At 41.8% G+C, this 21,983-nt stretch overlaps 3 protein-coding genes and 2 non-coding genes across 13 annotated transcripts in view; all 5 read right to left on the reverse strand.

Annotated features, from left to right (window-relative positions):
* TRIM66 (tripartite motif containing 66) overlaps nt 1-3,499 on the reverse strand; it is a 61,352-nt gene extending 57,853 nt beyond the window's left edge. For both annotated transcript variants that reach the window (XR_011141363.1, XM_009684699.2), the window contains exon 1: nt 2,841-3,499. Coding sequence is in view for 1 of the 2 variants with exons in the window: in XM_009684699.2 (XP_009682994.2) it covers nt 2,841-3,060 (220 nt within the window). In the remaining variant the exon portion in view is untranslated. The remainder of the gene's footprint in view (nt 1-2,840) is intronic.
* A 6,487-nt stretch (nt 3,500-9,986) lies between these two features.
* Nucleotides 9,987-13,212, reverse strand: RPL27A (ribosomal protein L27a). Its single transcript, XM_068945016.1, has 5 exons — nt 13,064-13,212; nt 12,736-12,799; nt 12,359-12,434; nt 11,384-11,558; nt 9,987-10,164 (listed from the first exon to the last, which is right to left on the reverse strand). Exons 1-5 carry the CDS (start codon nt 13,064-13,066, stop codon nt 10,036-10,038), a joined length of 447 nt encoding a protein of 148 aa, XP_068801117.1. The 5' UTR covers nt 13,067-13,212; the 3' UTR covers nt 9,987-10,035.
* LOC138067579 (small nucleolar RNA SNORA3/SNORA45 family) lies at nt 10,908-11,039 on the reverse strand. The gene has a single exon (XR_011141762.1). It is a non-coding gene; the product is annotated as a small nucleolar RNA SNORA3/SNORA45 family (small nucleolar RNA).
* LOC138067578 (small nucleolar RNA SNORA3/SNORA45 family) lies at nt 11,872-12,003 on the reverse strand. Its single transcript, XR_011141761.1, has one exon. It is a non-coding gene; the product is annotated as a small nucleolar RNA SNORA3/SNORA45 family (small nucleolar RNA).
* A 274-nt stretch (nt 13,213-13,486) lies between the features above and the next one.
* The window catches only part of DENND2B (DENN domain containing 2B), a 197,401-nt gene continuing 188,904 nt past the window's right edge, over nt 13,487-21,983 (reverse strand). For 7 of the 8 annotated variants that reach the window (XM_068945009.1, XM_068945014.1, XM_068945013.1 and 4 more), the window contains 6 exons: nt 21,012-21,189; nt 19,860-19,901; nt 18,706-18,817; nt 17,482-17,721; nt 16,379-16,465; nt 15,184-15,966 (listed from right to left, as the gene is read on the reverse strand). In XM_068945009.1, the coding sequence (XP_068801110.1) occupies nt 15,932-15,966; nt 16,379-16,465; nt 17,482-17,721; nt 18,706-18,817; nt 19,860-19,901; nt 21,012-21,189 (694 nt within the window). In that variant the 3' untranslated portion in view covers nt 15,184-15,931. Of the gene's footprint in view, nt 14,086-14,650; nt 14,721-15,183; nt 15,967-16,378; nt 16,466-17,481; nt 17,722-18,705; nt 18,818-19,859; nt 19,902-21,011; nt 21,190-21,983 lie in introns of those variants that run through there. The other variant, XR_011141364.1, reaches the window with a different exon arrangement.

Raw genomic sequence — 21,983 nt, forward strand, 5'->3', positions numbered from 1 at the left:
TTAAAGGCTGGTTCATTTTGGTACCCACCCTCAAAACAGGAGAGGCATATGCACAAAAAAAGAATGAAAATTTTTTTGAAGGTATTTAGAACACAGTGAGAGGGAACCAGACCAAAGACATCATGCACAAACCAATTTTGTATGTCTGCACACTGTACTGTGAATGGGAATTCATACATGTATGAACTCATGTAGCAGCCTGGGAAAGTCTTATTCTGGAAAATTTTCGTCTCTGGAGATCTGGGAAATTTCACCCTCTCTCTTCCCCAATCTCTCTCTCAAAAAAAAAAAAAAAAAACCTTCCCATGCACTACACAGACTGGAAAAGCACACCATGCAGATTTGCAGAGGAGAAGAATCTGGATTCTCTTTTTTGTGAGGGGAAAAAATGGAAAGTGACACTGGACTGCAGCACTGAGAGACCGAGCATCAAATTACTGGCAGTGAATTCCAAACCAGTGTTCTCAAAGTCCCCTTCATATCTGTAACACCTGTAGGAGCCCAACTTGCATTGTCATAAGTTCATTCAAATTATTACCAAATTCTGAGTCTTGTAACATTGTAATCTTGCATTATTTGGTAATAATTCATAAATTTTACAAGAACATTGTTCTCATAGTTTTTAATAAGTTCTAATGTGCTTGCAGCTTTTCCATAAGAGCTCAGGCTATCTCAGAGCTTTCATTAATGATCCTTCTTAAATAAGAAGATTGAGATACAGGTTTAAAAGCAAGTGTCCAACATCACTCCCTATCAAATATCAGGGACACTTACTTCCATCTTCTCAGCAGTCTTAATACAACAACAACAAACTAGAAAACAGCTTAGTTTTAGTACAGCATTACTTAGAGTACAGCATGTTGAAACCACAGTTTCAAGCAAAGAATGTATTCTTGTTACAGGCAATACTTTACGTTTCCTCAGCTGAAGTGGCTTGGCATTGTTTTTATTTACAGTTTACTATTAGCACAAACATATAATCATGCTAAAAGATAACACTGAAAATTTAGTTGACGTAGGAGCAGCCAAAAACTCAGCACAGATAAAACAAGCAATGCTTAGCATCTTGCCATCAGATGATTTTACAGATTTTATCCTGGCTGACCTATGCTGGCTGCAGTTTCAGTCACTGATATTTAAATAAGAGACAAATGTGCTGTTTTTGCCACTCCTGTTGCTCATATATTAACTGAGTATTTGCACCTGGTGTCTCACTTCATTTACTGGGTCATCACTGTTCATTACTTCTTTCCTCTGTTATCTCTCCAGTGTTGCTCTACCCCATAAAAGACCCCAATTTATAAAAGGAGGAGGGAAGCAATAAAGAAACTTGAGCAGTACAGAGAGAAACTAATCTTTGTTCCAATTTGCTATAGACAAATAATCCCTGATCCACTCTCAGGAGCTTTAAGAAACATCTAGTATTTTAATACTGTAATAACTCACAAGAACGTTTAGCTGCCCTTCACCAAGTGGTATACATTCCCTTTCCACTTGACAAACAGAAACAAGAGGGAGAAGGTAATAGCACAGAAGTCAAATGAGGATACCTAAAAAGTAATGTAGCGGGTGTTTTGAACAGCAGTTTATTATGAAATAAGTCTCTCAGACTTTAAGCCCACAATGACTGGACATTTAAAAATTTAAGGAGGCATTTACTTGAAATGACTGCTTTGCTCTTTGCCTCCTTCTAATTGCCCATGCACGAATAGCCTTTCTCCTCTCACATTTATCCCCTTCTCCTCCTCCTCCTGTGTTCTCCTAGCCTTTCAACAGTGGTCTGCTAGAATTGTTCCCATTTGTTCTCAAACCTGAACTTGCCTGCCTTACGTTATCTAGTCAATTCAGATTATCATCACCTCAGGGAAGGTATCTTCTCTTCCTACGTTTTAAAATCTTGTATGTAATAAATAAGTGATGTCTCTTACTCATCTCACATTCAAACCCTGTGAAAATTCAAGTTACCTTCATGCCTTTACCCTTCTTGTAAATCAGTAATGGATCTGGAATGCTCCCCCATGACAAGACTCATTCATTCAGTTAAAAATAAAATGTTTGTGCTTCTGTGATTTAAGTCCTGTCTTGTTCCAAAAAAGTTACATATTTTTTCTTAACACCATACTAAGAACAGTACAAGTTCAGAATTTCCAAAAGCCACAGTCACGAAACGCTTCTCTATCACTAGATTTACTCAGCTTGTGAAAGTGAATTACAATACATCCTAGAGTCTTAAGAGTGCAGACAGAGTAAAACTACTTTTACAATGAGATATAAGGCAAGTGCAAAAGAGTTTCAGTGCCCTACAACATACATATCATAACAACAATGATTGTGACCTCTGTTAGGAGCAAAGAACTGGAAGTTTTTATGTCAGTGTTTGCTGTGGTGTTGGTGGGGAGGGAGCAGGCTGGGGCATGGTGGGAGAGAAGGAGGAGTAAAGCAATCTGTCACTACAACCAGTACCTTACAAAGTTCCAATATATCCAAAAGATTGAATAGAGATGTAGCCTAGCAGCTACCCTGTAGCATTTATTCCCAAAACAAAGCAAATATTTTAAACAAGTATAGCATTATGAATAAGTAATTGAAACCAAGCCCACTCTGGAAATTTAAAACACTGCCTCACTGCATCATTTATATATTGCTGGATGGAAAACATAACGATTAGACTTGTTCCCAGTTTCACCCTCTGCTCATACAAATTTCAAGTCTCCTAGCTTATTCTTCAAAATTAGTGTTTTAAAGGAGCATGCTATAAAAAAAAAAAATACTTCTCAGTCCCTCTATTATAATATTGTATTAAAAAGAGCATAAGTAAAAAAGAGATTCTTAAATATTACCTTCATATATAATTTCATACCCAGCAGGAATATAACTATATCCTTGAATCAAATCTGGAAGACAGTCCTTGCAGAAGGAATGAAGACAAGGTAGCATTCTGGGGTTTCTCCTCTGCAGGTCCCATCTGCACACCAAACAACTCCTCAACAGATCCAGGGTCTCCATTTCTGTTGTCTGACGTTTAACATCAAGAACACGAAGAGTCACAAAATGGCTCATGACAGCCCCTTCACTTAAAACACTTGATCACTCAAGTGCAAACTACAAGGTAACTGCAGGATGCGCAATCTCAGAAGTAACATTTATGTAGTCCTTCTGAAGAAAGGGGAAGCTTCTTGCGGCTGCACAACACATACTCACTTTACAAAAAAGAACATCCTCTTTGCAGATTGTCGTGCAGGAAAGTGTGGTTTAAGGTTTACAAACCATGATCCCACTATCTCTCTATAGTACTTGTAACTTTTGTAAAAACTGAAGTAATCTGTTCTATGGATCTATGTACAAAGTTGTTACCAGGCTGAATTGTCACATGCTGTTCATATCCTGCTAGAAGCATTCAAGCTGTGCAATAAAAAAAGATGATATCCCCCTACTGCTTTTATAATTTCATCTGAGTATTTTAGTTTTCAGGTAAAGTAAATGATAAGATTAAGTGATCATACTACCATCATTTCAGCAATGCCTGCTGGAAAGTTGCCTTGATAAATATAAAACTTTTCTGCTAATCTTTGTAGAAATTCATAAAATGCACTTCACAGTGATCAAACTTCACCTGTCAAGAAGAGCACAGATCAAACCATAGGTTAAATCTGAACTTTCTACAAGTGCGATAGTGTTCCTCTTGCCAGCCTGAGCTCCACAAGGTAAACTGAATATTTTGCAGCCCATGTTCCACCCTTGATTGTGACATTGTTAGAGCTGTCTTTCAGACATAACCTGCAAAAAGAAACTTTTGCAAGCTGCAGTTCACAGTTTCCTTTTCCTTGCAGGAGAGCATCAGGGGAGGAAAAGCAGATACAGTCCTGTCTCCCTTAGAACCAGCTTTCCAGCTGACAGAAGCCCACAGGGTTACTGCCCCTCTCTCGCCCTGTAGTTGCCTACTACCTTGGTATTGGTGGCCTTGCTACCAGCAGCACTTATCTTGCTGATATTCTCTTCAAATTTCCCCAGCGCAGAAGGAAAACAGCTCTAGTTGTAGGGATATATAGTCACTTGGGGGATTCCGTCCCAGCGCAGAATCCAGTGGAAATGGTTAGCAGTCCGGTCTTTTTCTATGATGAAACAAGATTATGGATGTCTCAAAGTCACAATCAGCCATTTTTAAGAGTGCTGCATTCTGAAGTCATTTTTTTTTTAAATGGACCAATTGTTGCAGTCTATACTGCATTTTAGACCCAAGACCCACTGCAAGGAACAAATGAAAACAGTCAGACCTCCACTAACTTTACCGAATTGACCTATCAGACAAATTCAAACTTGCCACTAAAGCTCATAGCTGATTATAATTTTAAAATTTTAAAATCCTGTGGCGTAACTAAACCTTATAACAGCGCTTATTGCATGAACTCACTTTTTACAGTGCATCTTCATCAACCATCTTCCAGAGACAGATATGCCTAGGGCAGCATGGTTTCTCATCCTGTTTCGTCTCCTTTGTCTCTTGCAACTACAGTTAAGACAACAAACAAACACCTCCAAAAACATACAATTTGTGCAATAGCAAGGTGAGGCCTTAAACTACCATATAGTTCAGAGAGGGAAACCACAGCCCAGGACCAAAGCATCTATACACAGAGAATCTGTGCAAACACAAAGCCTAAAATTGGGAAATGCTATATCATAATAAATACCAAACCAGTGGCTGAATGTGCAGAAGTGGGTTACCATACCTTTCAGTTTATGCTTTTTGCATAACAAAAGTATATATAAGTTTTCAGGGGGAACAGAGGATAAGGCTAAGAAAAAAGTTAAAAGTTTCCTGCTGAGCCTGGTACATAAGTCTGCAATCACACGACTACATTACCAGTGACTTGGCTATGGTGATGGGAAACAAGTCCAGCAGCGGTGGTTATGAAGAAAATAAACTCAGCTGCATTTGGAGTGCGAGGTGAGGATCATGAGCCAGGACACGAGAAAGGAAATGAATGAAGATGGGGAGAGCTGGGGAGGCAGCTGACAGGCAGAGAGGCGTGTGTGGAAGTGGAAAAGAAGTACCAGATAGTTGGCTTATCAGCCCAAATGTGGGAGAAGAAAAGAAACTGTGTTTCAGGGTGGCCCCTCAAGACCAGAAGATCAGTCAGGGCCACTCATAAGTCATCAGCAGCCCCAACAGAGATGAAAGAGAAACATCCGGATATTACAGGATTGGAACTTCTAGTAAAGCATTAATTTATTTCATACAAGGGAAGCTCATAGAAGATACGTTGTCATACCTGTATTATTTCTGCATTTTAGAGCTAAAATCTTTATGCAAGTCTTCCACTTCTCTCCTTTTCTTCAGATTTAATCAGGTGGTTTGCGTTTTCTTTCTTCCATTAAACTTGGATGTTGCTACAAGAGGCATGTTACAGCATTTTAAAGCGCTATAACATTATTTCTACCAGTTTTGTCTATAATTGCTTCCTTAGCAGTAACAAATTGCCAAAAATTTTACTTTACTTGAAACCATAGCTCATGAAAATAAAACTAACCCCATTTACCAAAACATATGCCAGGTAAATAACAAAAAGGAAAAGTTTCACCTTTTAAGTTAGTTGGGTCTTCAGTCTATTTAGCTTCCCTGCTCCCACTCTCTGATTTTGCTTATCACCATAATACAAAAATCCTTTACTGGGACATTTTCTCCTTCCAGGAGAAAAGGGACGGTGTAGGCAGTCATCCTTGGGTTTTCTTATTAGGCTTCACAGGAATTTCTTGCTGAAGCACTGTAAGACACAGAAACGTCACCAGTTGGAATTCAGTGACACCTGCCTACTTAATTAGCACTCTGAACAGTTCACCTGAACAATCTCGGAAGCAGTCATTTCAACACATTCCACACAAAGAAGGAAGGAAGGGAAAAAAAAAAAAAAGTAGTCAGCGACAAAGCAAAATCCCATGTCATTTTTTTCTTCAACAACCATTAAATCAAAGCCAGGACCTCAGGGCAAAACACACAACTATTTTAAATAAAAACGTCAACTGAATGGGTGAATCGACTGAATAGCTGTAATTAAAGTTGCCAATAAAGGTAATTCTCTTGTCTATACCCAGCGCTCTCACGCTTGGGAAATATTCCCTGCCAGTGTTTTGTCCGAAGAAACGGCTACCCGCGGCGGCCCCCGGCCCCCTCACAGCGAGCGAGCGAACCAGCGACCGCGCCGCGCGCCCAACCGCCCGCCGCAACGGCCGCCGCGGCAGGAGGCGCCCTCGCGCCCAACTGCCGCTCCGCCGCGCCCCGCCCCCCCCGCGGGGCGTGGCCCCCGGGCTGAGTGACAGCGGCCAGAGGGGCGGCTGGCCAGCGCTCGGGGCGGGGCTGTGACACGTCAGCGGAAGCGGCCGGCCCCGAGATGTCGCGAGGCGGCGGCCGTTGGTGCGGAGAGGGGCGGCTCGGAGGCCGACGCCGCCATCCTGCCTGGCCCCGGGCGGCTGAGCGTTGGCAGAGCTGCTATTCAGACAGCACTTTAAACAACTCTAGTCCGTCACCAGAGGCACGTTTATTGCTCCAGAGAACGCGGTGGTTTTGGGGAGCCGGCACGACGCGCTCGCAGCCCAGGAAGGAGGAGGCTTGAGCTTGAAGTTAGCTTTTGAGAGGTGCTTCGTCAGAGTTTTACCTCACCTCTTTTGTACGCTTCCTTGTATACTGTTTGCAGATCACAGTGAAAGACTTAAGCAACTCAGTCCCATCTCTTTTAGGGTGCTCTGGCTTTTTCCTTCACATGAGGCTGGAGTCCCATCCGGGCATTTTCAGTCATTATCCTGCGGTATAGTTACTAAAGGATATTCATCTTTTTTCATTAACTTTGTTCATGCTTTGATCATCACATGACCAGTAACACAGATTAGTGGAGTATAAAACAGGTTGTTTACTTAAAATAAAAAAGGCAATTAAAGGGAGCAAGTTAGGAACAAGAATTTAAGCCATCAGGCATTAGCCATACCTCAGTTGCTCTTGAGACTTTATGCATAGCTGTTCCTGTACCATAAAGGACTAGCTAGACAGTGATAATCAGAGAAAAGGAAATGTTTTTCCTCTAAAACTAAGAGGTTTAGCAAGAGTTAAACTAGGTTATTAGAATAACTCTATTGGGGCATGAACTCAACAATATTTAGCAATATTTCATGTAGCATTTAATTATATTTTAAAATATAATTAAATAAGTTTTATATAAAATATAATTAAAAATTTAAATATCGTTTCATATTTAAAAATATATCTTGCTGCAATTGGCATTACTGAACTGTAGACAAATGTGACTGATTGTAAACAAATAATGCAAGATATATTGTGCTCACCTGATTAAGCCTTCATTTTAAGATGAGATTTTTGTTAACTTTAACCTAATCGTTAAGTTTATTATAGACATGGGGAAGCTTAGACCACTAACTGTTAAAAGTAAAGCTCTTCAGTAGAGCAGGAATGATCAGATTTGGTGGAGCCCACATGCTTCTGGCCTGAAGAACTTTTTGTACTCGGACGCAAGATAGCTGTACAAAATATCTCTGTATTTTACGGTAAGCCCCAAAGCATAAAAGCTGTGTCTACTTCTGTGTACCTTAGTGAGCTACAGTCACCTGCCTATTGTCATGTGCGCTTGGAGGACTTCGTTGTAACTTGAGCTTTTCACCAATTTATGATCTGATCAGGCATCAGATTACTGACAGGAAGGAGCAAGAAAAGTCTCTTATTTTGTAGTGCTGCATAACTTACCTTTGAGGATTGAACCAAGGGCTTGACAGATGTTCTGGTTATGTTGCCTTTGTTCTTGTTCCTTGTCTTGCAGCCAGTCTTCACTGCCTCAAGTGTACTGAGAGCTGGACTCTGCCTTCCACAGCTCTTGGGTGAGGATTTGGCCTCCCCCCCCCCCCCCCAAATCCTGTACCTAATAAAAGGTTTATCATAAGGGAATTGGGTAATTTGTACAACACAAGTGAACTGTTATGTTTCACAGAGCTTTAGCGTTTAGCTTTGACAATGGTTGAACTGGATCACATACTAGAAGACAGTGGTCCCAGCAGTCACCAAGATAAAGAAAGTTCAGATGCTGTCACCTCAGTATTTTACAAACTGTTATTGCATTGTATCTCTTCACAACTAACAGTAGCACCAATCAGCAAAGATGAGCTGCTTTAATCAAAGCAATGCATGTCAGCCCAAAACTTTATTGACAAGAGCTAGGTTGAGAGAGAAGTGATTGTAATGCATTAACCAAGATTGTATCACACATACCACAAGGTAATTTGTATTAGCAATACTTTAAGACTCTTAATAGTAAGCATAGAAAACAGGTGACAGCGTCTACGTATTTTTGATCAGACACTTAAGAGGTGGTGAAAAGCTGCTCAATATAGTATAGTGATAATAATACAGTTTGATTTTTACCTTTAAAGGTTCTGCTTTGGCATACAGGCCCAAGCCTTGCGATGCTTTTCGTATCATTTTAAGGCAAACATACCCGAATTTCACTAGGTTGCTTATACAGTGCAGCTCTAGAGCTATGCCACTGCTTTACATCAGCTGTAGGCAAGGTCAGAGCTATTACTGGCACCATTACTGTATCTCACACGGTAAGTTGAGGAACTGTGTACCCTACTTATGGAGAAGGGTATCAGTTGCAAGAATTAATTGACAGTTATTGTATTAATTCAGACATTAAGCAACAGTTTCAGTACCTTACTACTGTTAGCCTATAGGAAGAATATTTGGACTGTGAATCCATGAAGATAGCAACATACTGTTGCTAACCCCTAAAAGGGCACCAACTTGGAACTGCCATGTTTAAATCCAGTAACTCTGGCAAAAGGCTTTAAAAGCTTTTATCCTAACACAAGCTAACTAGTTTGCCACATTACCAACAGGACAGATCCAGTATACTGCCATTACAACCACTATGAATTAGTGAAATTCCAAATTAGTATCATGTAAGACCAATTTGATCCTGTGGTAGAAGAGGTCAGCCTCATCTCAAAAGCATTCAATACATTCACAGCAAGGTTTAACCTAGATAAGAGACTGAAAAAACAGTGTTATATTCACAAGATGCAATTTATACTCTATGTGACTACAAGCCTTATGCTCTGACAATTATAGGATGCAAACTCCTCAGTTTGTGCTCCTAGTATTACAGCAGTAGTTTCTAAAACAGCACACAAGATTAAAACAGTCTGCATTTTAGATGTTGACTGCTGTCAGAAGACAAGACAGCTATGATGCATTAGCCTAACAGCAGCAGTTGAAGTACTGTAGGGACAAATACAGAGGTCATTATTTATAAAGCCCTTTCATTAACAATACCACTAAAATGCAAACAAGAATTTGACCATGTTGTTGAATTAAGTTCAAAATACAGCTTATTTCTATGCATAACACTGATGAGCAGAAAAGTGAAGATCACTTTACTGCAGCCACAACTACTGTTAACCGTAAAGGGCACATGGTACAGGGCTGTTCTGCTCAGAAGCTCGAGTTGTTCATGACAAAGCTGCATGCTAGACAGACCCCTTAGCAGCATCTGCAGAAAAAAGGATCTTGATACCTGCTTCAGGTGCTTCTAATGACAAAAGAGGCACTAGGCAATCATAAAATGAGGTAGGAACTTGGGCTTGTTTAATTCCCACCTATTCCCCACTTATTTCCCCCAATTCCCTGTTACACTCTACCTCCACCGTTACATGGAAACACAGCTAGACAAATTATTGTGCAATCCCAAAAGGAAGCCTGGACCTACCAATCACAAATAATTGCCTGCACTAAGTCTATTTCACCTAGCAAGTTTTTTATACTGTTACCTACTTTGCACTGTTTCATCCTTTGTCCTCACTCTAGTTTTCCCATCCCCAAAAGCCAAGGCAGCGACTTAAGTATGACAAGACTTCAGTATGAGCAGTATCTGGAAGAGCCAGGAAAAAAGCTTCAGAAACTTCTATAAATCAAAGTTAGCCACAAATTTCACACATTGTCTTTATTCAAAAAAGTTGAATAAAACATGAAGGCCTTTATGCCACAAGCACACAGGCACCACCAACTTCTTTGATTTTCTCCTCCGCTCTTCTACTGAAGAACTTTGCTTTCACAATTACAGGCTGTTTGGGCAGCTTCCCCTTGCCCAGGACTTTGTAGTATCCCTGGAAAGGTTAAAAGAAAAAATCCGTAAGTTTTTGTCCTTTAGGCTCCCACATTCAGACCTATCTTTCAGCATGCACCAGTTAAACCCAAATCAGAAACACCAGCATGCACCAGTTAAACCCAAATCAGAAACACCATGACCTTCTTTAGTGGCTACATCTCCAATAAAAAAATGAACACAAGTGAAAGAATAATATTGTGCATGACATAGGGGAGTTGCAGTTGTTCAAAGAAAAAGCAGAAACTATAAAGTAAATTGAACTTTTTTTTTCCCAGTAGTTTTGAATATGTGAATCTGGAATTCTTCCAGTACTCCATATATGGAAGACAACTGCAAAGGCTCATAACCAAGAGGCTGGCTTTTTCCCCGCCTTTCCAAAGGACAGGGCAGTCAGCTACGCTTCCATTACCAGCTACTACCCAATTGGTTCTGGTCCGCAAACCCAGACATTCAGTACTTCTGAAGAGAGCAGAGGAGACTCTGTGCATCTTACACGTACAACTGAAGGGAGTGAGGGTGCCGCACTGCTGCCAAGGCACCTGTGTTTTATCCGCTTTTCCAAGCTTCCACAGCAAGAGCTGTTCTCACACTCATTTTGCTCCTGTCCTTTATATTATAAGCACAGTCATGGCAAAAGACCCATTAATACTACAGCATCTAAAGTCACAGCTTGTTAAAAGAAGAGGTCAATAGAGGCCTCTTAATTTGAGATGCAGAACACATCCACTAGGCAAACTAGTTAAGTGTTACTGATTCGGTGGCTGACTGAGATATGAGACATCTCAGCCAGTGAATAGTGATCAGATGTTTATGTCCGAGAACTATAGCACATCAAGACAATCAAATATGCTAAGATGTGACTCTAGTCTCGATATTAAAGACATCAATTTACATAAATCAGAGAAGTTACACCATGTTTTAAACATACATTGAGCAACAATTTAAACAACTAGTCTTTCACCACCTTCCATAATAAGTGAAATCCTTGTCATTCATCACTCACAAGTATAAGAAGTTCTTACAGGAAAAAAAATGTAACAGCAAAAATACTAGGGTAACTACTGACAGGCTAAGATACATGTATTTGCCTTGAGAAGTTTACAGATTCAAGCACTGTAGCTTATCTGCAGTTTGCCCTTTTATTATTCAGATCCGCAAAGCTAAATTATCCGTTAAGCGACCACAAATTGCAGATTTGGATGCAAGCAGAAACTTACTGAGCGTACAACATCGATGACTGGGGCTAGTCCAGCCTGGTTTTTGGCGTAATTGAGCCTTGTCTGCTCACTAACGAGCGTCCATAGTTTATCCAAATTGACAGTAGGACAGAACTTTTGATTTTTCTTCAAGTGGTAGTGCCTCATACCTACTTTTCCAAAGTAACCAGGATGACTGTGAAAGAAGCACATTCCTCATTAAGTCAATTTTCAGTTCATCCTAAACAACGCTGCAAATCAACACTGAAACCAGTGTATTGCTTGCTCAAAGTGATCATAGAAAAATAATTTTATCTTTCATATTATTCTCTTCTTATATTAATATATAACATTTATGTGTAACACTCATTATTATCCAAACCAAAGGAAAATCATTGTTCTCAAGAAAGTAGTTATTTTCTGGTGCGTCCGGTCCAATCTTGTATTTCCTAGACAACCACAACTCACTGAATCCAGGGAGGATCGTGCTGCATGAGAAGTTTCAGACCTCCTGTCACTAACCTGGTGACTGACTGAAACAGGAACGGTCACAGCCAGTGAATATAGATTAGTTGTTACTTTCCGAGTACTCTAGCACACCAGGACAACAGGCAGCGTCCAGATGTGACTCTAGTCTCGGCATTAACTAAACACAAGATTCCTGACCTTTATGGCATACAGTTAAATAGGATGGAGTTTGGATTTACATGACATTGTACGTGCACCTTTTCAGCACGAACCAGATTGTAACACACAGGCATTGTAAGTTTACTGAACGTCACACTGAATTCTCAAAGATGTCTAGGTTAAGTGAAAAGGTCTTTTAGAGGAAATGGGGATGCAAGTTGAGTGCAGCTCTAACATTACAGTTCACGCTAGAGAGGAAAAAATAGGTCGGATTGCAGGGAAGTTTGGATGTTTACATATAGAAGCGAGTTGTTTCTACTAGTTTGAAAATATAGGTTTTCTTGGTACATGTTTAAAACATTAGCTTACTATTTATCGAAGTTAATCCTGTGATGATGCATACCACCAGCATTACCACGGCCTCCAGGGTGTTTCCTATGTTTGCCTAAAAATAAAAATTAAATTCATTACACCAGAAGTATTATACGTACTACTTGCACACAGAGATATGTTAAACGTCACCTTCAGTCGATCACTCTGACGGCGGGCGGCGGTCCCGCCCCTTCTCCTGCATTCCCCTCCCCCGGCTACGAGCCGGGGAGAGGCTCCCCCCGCCCGGCCCGGCCCCACGGCAGAGCCACGGCACGTCCCCACTTGGCCGGCGGCAGCAGGGCTGCGAGCAGACCGGCGCCGAGGCGGCCGAGCCCGGGCGCGCCGCAGGCCGCCGCCGCAGCCCGCCCACTTACCGATGCGGCCGTGGCCGTGGCTGACGTGCCCCCTCAGCTTCCGCGTCTTCCGCAGGCGGGAAGGCTGCAGGGCAAGGGGAGAGCCGCCGTGAGCGACGCGACGCGACGCGCCGGGCGACCGACCGAGCCGCCCGCCCCGCACCGCACCGCACCGCAGCGCCCCGCACCCCACCCCGCAGCGCCCCGCGCCGCCGCCTCCATGCCGCCCAGGCCCCGCGGCCCCGAGGCCGGGGCTCGGCCCGGCCCGGCCCCTGGCCCCCTCCGCGCTGCCCGGCGGCGGAGGCCGGCGGAGGCCCGCCGGGCGGCGGCGGCGGCGGCGCGCACCCACCATGTTGTCGGCTGCCGCGAGGGAAGAGAAAGAGCGCGGGGCTCGCGAGAGCCAGGCAGGCCACGCGGGGGGCGGGCCACGGCGAGCTCTCGCGAGATTTGGCCAGGCGGGGCGCGGCTAGGTCTCGCGAGAATCCCGGCCGCGGCGGGGAGGGCGGTGCCTCGGAGTGGGCCGTTAGCCCTGCCCCGGCGGGGGCACGACCGTTGGTGGCCGGGGTCGGGCGGGTCAGGGACACGGCTTCCCTCTCTTCTCTCTACGCTTTGCAGCAAAAAGTAACTCGCTTCAAGACCTAGTCGAATCTTTTAACAAGTTTGGGGAAAATCTGCTAGTTCGGTCACATTTTTCTGCAGTGATAATGGGGAACTCGGTACAATGCACTTAAACACAACTACTTGTCACCCTACAGTAACAATTCCTGCAGAGTTTTATTGTTTTTCATACTTGTTTTTTAATATATTTTACAATGAAAGATTTTATACACATCTCTTCCAGTTCAAAAACACAGGTCTCACTACTGGACATGCTTTCTTCAGGATTTCATTCTTAGTTAAACAGTGTACTCACAACTGAAAACAGCGTCTTCACAACTGCTATACAGGGTGGAATAATATACTCCGTATTTTTGGTTCAGTTGATGCTTTGAAACACATCTCTGGGTAACATGAGGATTGTCTCATATAGCCACACTATGTTTGCGAATCAAGAAGGCACCTACAAGCTTTTGAAACGCATGACGTCATCTTGTCTGATACTCTTCTCTCGTTCACGTTGCAAAAACTGGAACGACATGGTGATGGGTTATTTAATATTTGAAAGCGTTCTACTTAGATTTCTAAAGTGCAGTATGGAGACGTGTTTTACAACACCAGTCTTGTACATCAGCGCTCTGTAGCCCTCTCTTTCTTCTGTTTATAACAACTGTTCCCTTGGCAGCATTTCCTTCAGCCAACAGTGATGTTTTATCTGTTGTTTTCCCCATGTATTTACCAGCAGCTGTTGTTCATAAAATAGCCATCTTCCACCTATGAAAGTGAAGGTTATTCTTTCTGGTGTGAAGAACTAAATCTAGAAGTCATTCTGTAGTTTACAGCATATTACAGAGTAATACTAGTAGAAATTAACGTTTGTCATTTACATTTCCAGTGAATCAAAGGCACTTGGTATTTTACATTTTACGGATACTTCTTGCCATCTATGGGTAACAAGCTTTTGTATATACAAGGGTGTGAGGGAAGAAAAAGAAAAAGGAAACGACTTCACCTTTTTAGCAAATAAACCCTCGATATTGTTCTATGAGGCTGATAGCAAACCAGAACCACTGCCAGGTTAGGAATTGCGCACGCCTCAAAGCCAGTCCGATCAAGGAAAGAAACCATGCTGAAAATGGAAAAAAATCCAGTGTTCCCTTTTTTTTTTTTAAGGGACAGAATTTTCATTACCTGTCAGACTCGCAAATATTTTCAAATATTTTATGTTCTTTACTTCAAACTAAGGAAAAGCTTATAGAATAAAAACAGCATGGCAGCAGAATCACAGTATGTTATGCTACCAGATTAAAGATAAATGTGGTACTTAGGTAATACTCACTGCCCTGCAGAATGAGCAGACTAACCATTTCTGTCCTGCTGAATGGTCTTCACTGAGATGAAAGCAGCACCTAGACAGAAAGAAACTATCATAAAAGACAAGTCATCAGCTCATCAGAAAGTCAGGCAAAGGCTCTGCTACCAGCTCCCGTTGTTCTACTCAAATCATTTAAACAAGATAGCTCAAAATCAACCTGAAAATATCACTGTTCAGGAATAGTGTCTATGATATTAACAATGACACAAATAATTCTCTGCTGTTCTATGTAAAGAAAAAAGTCTATAAAAAAGATGATTTTGTTAGCTTTAAATTAAAAGAGCAGTGTTATAAAATGTCATCTCAGCCCCAGTGAATAACATTAAGTAGGAACCCCCCACACATGGTGTGAAACAGCAAACCTACTAAAAGACAGGTTCATAACCGTTTTGCATTTTAATTACAAAATCATTAAAATAACAGAAAATTTACTCTGACTTTGTACCTACTCAACAGCAGAAATCTGCAAAGGTTTCTAATGAATATAAACAAACAGATATATTTACACAGTTTATTAGAAACCATACATACATACATACGGAAAGGATGTACTGTACCTAGTCATTGCAGCTTGCATGTCAAAGAACTGAGATTTCCTCATGTTTAGCAGTCCTAACGCAGAATGTGTTACAAGTAGTTTACTGACCATAGTTCAAACCAAGTGGAAGTTTTGTATAGTGAACCAAGTACCTTATTATAAAGTTACTTTGTTATTTCTTTCTTTTAAAATGAATTAGAAGGAAATTAGGAAAAAAAAAAAACAACTCTGCAACATGAAACCAGCCCCCCCGCACACAACCTCTCCCATGTACCCCAGAGTTCATTCATTACGGCAGTATTCAGGCATCAGTGTAGTTCTCACAAACATCCCTTGAAGTCAGTGGTTCTGCTGAGACAGTCAGCTGCACAAAATCAGCTATTCAATTTTGCACCAAGCATAATTCATACTAAAGAAAAAAGCACCTGTTATTCTCAGGAATATACAAATATTTACCACAGTTTTCCTTGCTCATTACAAAATCAGTTACAAAAGCTTACAGCACATTATTTACAAATTCTATCCAAATACATAAAAGAGCCATCATCTGGCACACTGTCTAACAGCATCTGTAGTCACTTAAAGCTGTGGTCAGCTTATTTCATTCACCTCCCACACCAAAATCTGAAAAGTTGCAGGTGTGTCATGCACAGTGTCATGCACAGTGTCATAAATAGTCTTTGGGTTGGCATTTCAGCAGAAAGGAGTTAATTCTTCTTGTGAAGGAACTTCATTTTGTTTCCTAAAAAAAACAGCACGAGTCACTAACATAGAGTGAAAAGCCACACGCAGTCAGAACTTACTTAGCAAATATGTCTCGTTTGTAATGTAGTTGTTACAGAGTTAATCTTCTATTTAATACAAGTAGAGATACCCAATTCACAGAATCTCGAATGGCCAAGGGTTTCACGTTTTTTTTAACTAGATTGTGTTTTGAGAGATTTTTTTTTTCCAAATGGAGATGAAAGCATTAAGAAGGGTCATAATTAAACGCACTTTTGTCAGCTTTAAGTACATTTTCGTTGTTTTACTCTTGATATTTCTTATCACATATTGAAACCACTGGTTGATATATTTGACTTCATCTCAGGCAAGGCTTTTTTAAATTAGAAAAATAAATGCATTTCAGAGATACTTGCAAAGATTTTCCTCACCAAGACCTCGCAGAAACTTGTTTACTCCACTTTGTTCAGTGTCCGGAAGTTCTTCCAAATACTGTTCAACCCTCTGTTCAAAGAGACCTGTGGAAGAGGGTGAAAAAATTGAGCTGAAAAAGGTTTTGTCAAGCTGAATCAATTTCCCCTTTTCCTTTACGCATTCCCAACTTTTTACTTTTACAATCGCTTGTCGTTGCCTCTAGTACTCAAAAATTTCACTGCACGGTCACTGCCCATTAGTTTAACAGGGCATTGAGGCTGGCACCAGGAACTGCAGATGTCACGCCAAGGATAAAGGATTTCTGTTTGCTCACCGTGGGCCAGGCAGCAGCCGGGGCCAGGCTGGGCCGGGCCGGGCAGGTGCTGCGGCTCGCCGCTTCCCGCAGCCCTGGGGCGGCACGCCAGCCGCCAGCTCCACGCACCACCAGCTAGCTGAACTGCTCTCGCCTCCACCTCTTGCCTGCCGCCACTTCAGTCGGTTATTTCCCGCCAGCCACCTGGGCGGCGCGGGGAAGGAAGGCCGCACCTCCCGGCCCTGCCGCAAGCAGGGCTGCACGTCCTGCCTGGCGCCCTGCGGCCCACGAAACTCCCGCGGTGTGGGAGCGGGCAGCGAGCAGCGGGCGGCAGGCAGCGGGCACTGGGCATCGGCCTGTGCCTCACCTTGAGGCAGGCTCCAGCGGCAGGAGAAAAACCTTCTGCAGCCTGAGACTGCTTAAGAAACTCTTTTGAATGAATGTAAATTAACCTTTTGATTAATGGAGCTTTATTTTAATAAGGCTTTTCCGTTTTCCTTTTGAACAGCACTGGCAGGCAGCCCCTAGGGCAGTTTCGCATCCGCCACGGTCTGCACCTTTCACAGGCTCATTGCCTGTTGTGGCACAAACAATTTCCCCTCGGATGCAAAGATTCTTCTGGCTGAAACCTTTCTCTTATCATTACTGCTGCTGTGATCAAGGCCCACAAGAAGAGCATAAAGTGTTTCTGGAGACGCGTTACCGATGCAGAACTTACACGTAGCTCTGCCAATAAATAAAGAGGCTAGCTGCTGGGTATCTGTGAAATACAACAGTCTGCACTGCAGCAAGGACAACCACCCTTACCTTTTGCCCTGCATTTTCTCAGCTCTCGGTCCTGGATGAAACCAGCAAACATTTGGGATTCCATGAAAACTTCCAAGAAGCGGCGGATACTCTTGGAGGCCACAGATTTGCGGAAAGCCTCCCTTTGGAAGGCACGCTCTCCTTTTTCATTCTGGGTTAGGAACAGGGAATAATGGCCAACTGTCTCCACAAAGAATCGGATAAAAACCTCAGACACTAATCCATTCAGGGTGTTACATTCTGCAAAATAAGGCAGCAATAAGACACCAAAATCAGCTGCTACAAAAGCTCTCGGCATTGTCATAAACCCTGGGCCAGATATGGTCATCTAGCAGTTTACTGATGCTATGCTAATAACCCAAAGCAGTTGTACTAATTCCTTGAAGCCTTAGATATTAGTCAGATAGGGAAAACCATAACAGCCTTACAATCAAGAGTGCCAACCTACATAATTGGTGCTTCATAACCAAGAATCAACAGGAACTACAGATTCTCAGGAGATAGCTCAGGAAATTAAAGGCTGCCAGTGCCTCATCAAAATTGTACTTCTGCTTTTAAGTTTAAATCAGTGTTTTCTTGAGAAACTTCCAACAGCTCCGACAGTTAAAATGTTTGCTCTGGGGATAATAAACCTTTACCAAGAACTGATCAAAAAGGCTATGTTGTAGAATTTCCTTTTTTATCACTTTTGAGATGTTCAAATAGTTTTACATATGTATAGCAAAGATGAGTAGAACTAAATTTCAAAAACGGAATAGAGGCCCTTTTCATACCTCTTAACCACAGGCATTCAAATTCACCTTAGGCTTTTTTTTTTTATAACTGCTGTAGAGAAATATGAACCTGCAGAGGCAATTCAGCCATTCTAGTACACGAAGTGCTTTTCTGCAGGTCTCTGCTTCTCTCTGAACTCTGACACACCCCTAAGCACCTATACTTATCTGGATTGAACTAAGACCAAGTTGACTACAAACCTCTGTCTGAGTAAAGGTTTGGAAGTCCTCATGGGAGCATGGGAGCATGTCATTTACAAAGAAATGTGAATAGGTTGCTGATAATGTAGTACTGTTTGTTGATGCCATCAGCCCCACTCCCTGTGTTCCAAGATCAACTTTGAAGTTGCAAAAGGTATTTGAGTACTGAAGGCCCGTCTTTCTCCAGGATGGAAAGTCACAATACTACTACATGCCTATTTATACAAATCCTGTTTCCAAATGAACTTACCATCATCCGAATCACTATCTGAGTCCTGATTTATCAGTTCATTCTTTCTCTCCAAAGCCTGCTCCAGAGCCGCCTGCAGTTTTCTAGGTAATAGTGTGTCTTCATCATCCATCTGACAGAAAAAAAAATTCTTTAGATCAGTCATCCGTGCCATAACTACAGCAAATACTTTTTCAAGGTTTCGGATTCTGAAGCAAAGCATTTTGCATCTGCTATTGTCATGCCTACATAAACGAAATAATGAAAACCTACGTGCATCTATCATATATTTCCAAATAAAAGTTCATGTCACTTTTTAATGACATTAAAGACAGGAAAGATGATCCCATAGAGCAAGTTAAATATATATAAGCCTGGAATCAGCTCTTTACGTGACAAGTGTAATGCAGAATAACCTGACAGGCACAGTAGAGTCCAAATAGTTGTTTTTACTAAATATACGTCATGCAAAGCCTAGCTACATGTATACACAGCTGTTCCAGTTGGTGTGGGGCAACTTCTTTAGTTCTTAGTAGTTTCTTTTACTTATATTCTGGTATATCTTGTTTTCTGTTTTTCCTCTCCTGCTCTCTTCATCTTATTTAAAGCTTGTTCAGGAAAAGCGAGCAAACACAAGAATGCTAAAGGTGCAACTGCTATTCACCAGTCATATCTTCCAAGGAATCCTAGAAAAAAAATTAACTCCTTGCCTAACCTGCAGACAGAACACTTCTGAAGTCATCTAGTGCCACGTTACTTTCAGGAGATGGTGATCCTTTCTCTCCCCGTTCACAGGGCTCCTACTTCTCCTACCATACTAAACTATTCTTCACCTTTCCTCTTTCACTCTGGAGGCTTTTCCTTTTTGCAATTTCTGTCTTTTTCACCTCCAGTAATGCTAGTTTTCCTGCTAACATGATGTTATGTTTGGATGTCGTCTTTGCACTGTGAATACAGTTTTTCATTTCTTCTGACAGTAACAACCTCAGTCCTTTTGGCACACCTGAGGAGCAGTACTTATTTGCAGGTGAAACAGAAAACATGAGTACATCTTTTCTTAATCTCTCATCCACTGCACAGTTCCTGCCAAATGCCTCTGATTAAAGAAACTTAATAATACTACAGCACTGAACAGCTTGCTAAACTGGGTGGCAACATTTCAAGCTGTACTCTACCTGTCTGATGAATCGATCAGATCCCAGGTTAACCATCAAAGCCTAAAGAAAAGAGAACAGTAAAGTGAAATATATCTTAAGAGTCAGGCAACGTTCGTTGTGTGCGCCTTTACAAAGAAAAGGACTATCTGAATGGTCCCAAGTCTCAACATGAATCAAATACCTACTGTAAAAAAAAAAAGGTTGCGTGCGTTTTAAAACAGGAAAATGAAGTTCCTTCTTCAGAGCTTACAGTCTAATTTAATATAATTCAGGTACAATGGACTTCATATAAAGACTATTATGCATAAAACCTTAAAAGGCTAGGCAGGCCATTTTTTTTGCCTAAGCAAGTTGTCACTAATAATTTTTGCTAGTGTCCAAAAGAAAAGTATTTCAGAGGAGCAAAAAGACTTTAAGGACTTCTGAAGGGTTAAAGTGTGAAATGTTAATGATAATGAAGCAGCAAAGCTGAGAGAAGAAGCTGGGAAGATGTAGGAAGACAATGTTAGGAGAGTGGGAGGAGAACAGCAGAGATTTACAAGGGCTAAAGGTGCAGAGAGCCTTGAAAGTGAGCACAAGAAAAGAAAATTTAAGGGGAAAAATGACAGGAAAACAGAAGGAATAAGGAGAGCGTGCCTGTGAGGATTTTGGTGGTATTTTTCCAGAAGAACTGAAGACATATGAGTCTCATTTAATTTCCAATATACTGTTAGCAAGACCTTAAAAGTCAAAAATAGGCCTTAAAGGCTTTATTTTCTCTCCTGCCTAAGGCTGCAGGTACAACTTCCGTTGGCATTAACAGGTGTCGTAGCAGTTTGCGTTTCATGTCTTCCTGCTGTCACTTCACTACGTTGTTCTGGGTTCGAGAAAATCAGAACAAATCAGAATATTTATGCTGTCCTTACTTGTCAACAAGGTTAACGTTCACTTCTCTCTGTCAAGGTGCCAGACATATGAAAGAAGTTGGAATAGAGAGATAAAGAAACCCCTTAATATCTGTCCACTCTTTTGCAATGTTACCAAGTGGTAGTTGTATATGAGAATTAGGCAGAGAAGAAGCAAAGAGGCAAATTAAAAGTTAAACATATGAGGACTATGTGAGAATGCCAGACCCTCTGCAGGGTGAGACCAGCTTTACTCCAGGCAAGCAACTCTGGTGCCAGCTCCTACCTCCTCTACAGGCAGCTCCTTCAGCTTGGGCAGAGAGCTGGAGAGCAGTCCCACCAGGAAGGGGGTAGGGCAGCACACAATGTCTATCATGGACGAGGGCAGGACAGGAATGAAGGTGTGCTGCCAGGAGAAGGGGTACAGCAGAGCCACCACGGCGTGCGAACAGCTGGAGAGGGTGCTGAAGAGAGAGGAACAGCCACGTTAAGAACATAGCTGCGTCTTAATCCAAAACACCTACCATCTGCTGATAAATGTATCGTACTAAAATGCTAAACTGCCCCATGGGGCTGCCCCCGTTTCCCAGGATGCCTTTCAACGTGCCAGTTCTGGCTTAGGACGTGCTGGGTCCTGTTCCAGGGCATACCCCTGTCTGTACTGTGCTGCATGGTGACCCCTCCTCTGTCTTTTAGGTGACTTGAAACTGAAACTAAAAGAGTACAGTTAATTGGTTTCATTACAGCAGTCAGGAAACACTCTGATCTACAAAATAAGGCTTAATGTTCCCAACAGCCCTAAATAGCAGCCACTTTTAATGATGAGTAAAATAAAAAAACAGCTTCAGTTCTTAGCTGTTACGACCATGCCAATAGTAACAATGAATAATACTGACGTTCTTATGTCAAGCGCTAGTGCACAAATAAGAGAAAATGAAAAAAATCAAAATTGAAACAAAATATCCTACAGAAAAATTCTACCACTTTTTTTTCAAAACTTGTGCCAAAGGAAATCTAGTAAAAGCAACACACTTTTCAACGTATGTATATTTTTGTGAAAACAGTGTATTTTTATTGCAATACATTTTGAGGAGGTTTATTGACCAACACTAGGTACAATAGTATTAACCCTGCTCATTAAAGTGCTCTGAAATAAACATATCAGTATTCCCTAAATAGCAAAGCTTTGTATTGTGTGTGGAAAATGTCTCAATTTCATTGTCTTTCCACCCACTGAAACTTTGACAGTCAGGTGGTT

The sequence above is a fragment of the Struthio camelus genome, chromosome 5 (assembly GCF_040807025.1).
Source record: "Struthio camelus isolate bStrCam1 chromosome 5, bStrCam1.hap1, whole genome shotgun sequence".
NCBI classification, from domain to species: domain Eukaryota; kingdom Metazoa; phylum Chordata; class Aves; order Struthioniformes; family Struthionidae; genus Struthio; species Struthio camelus.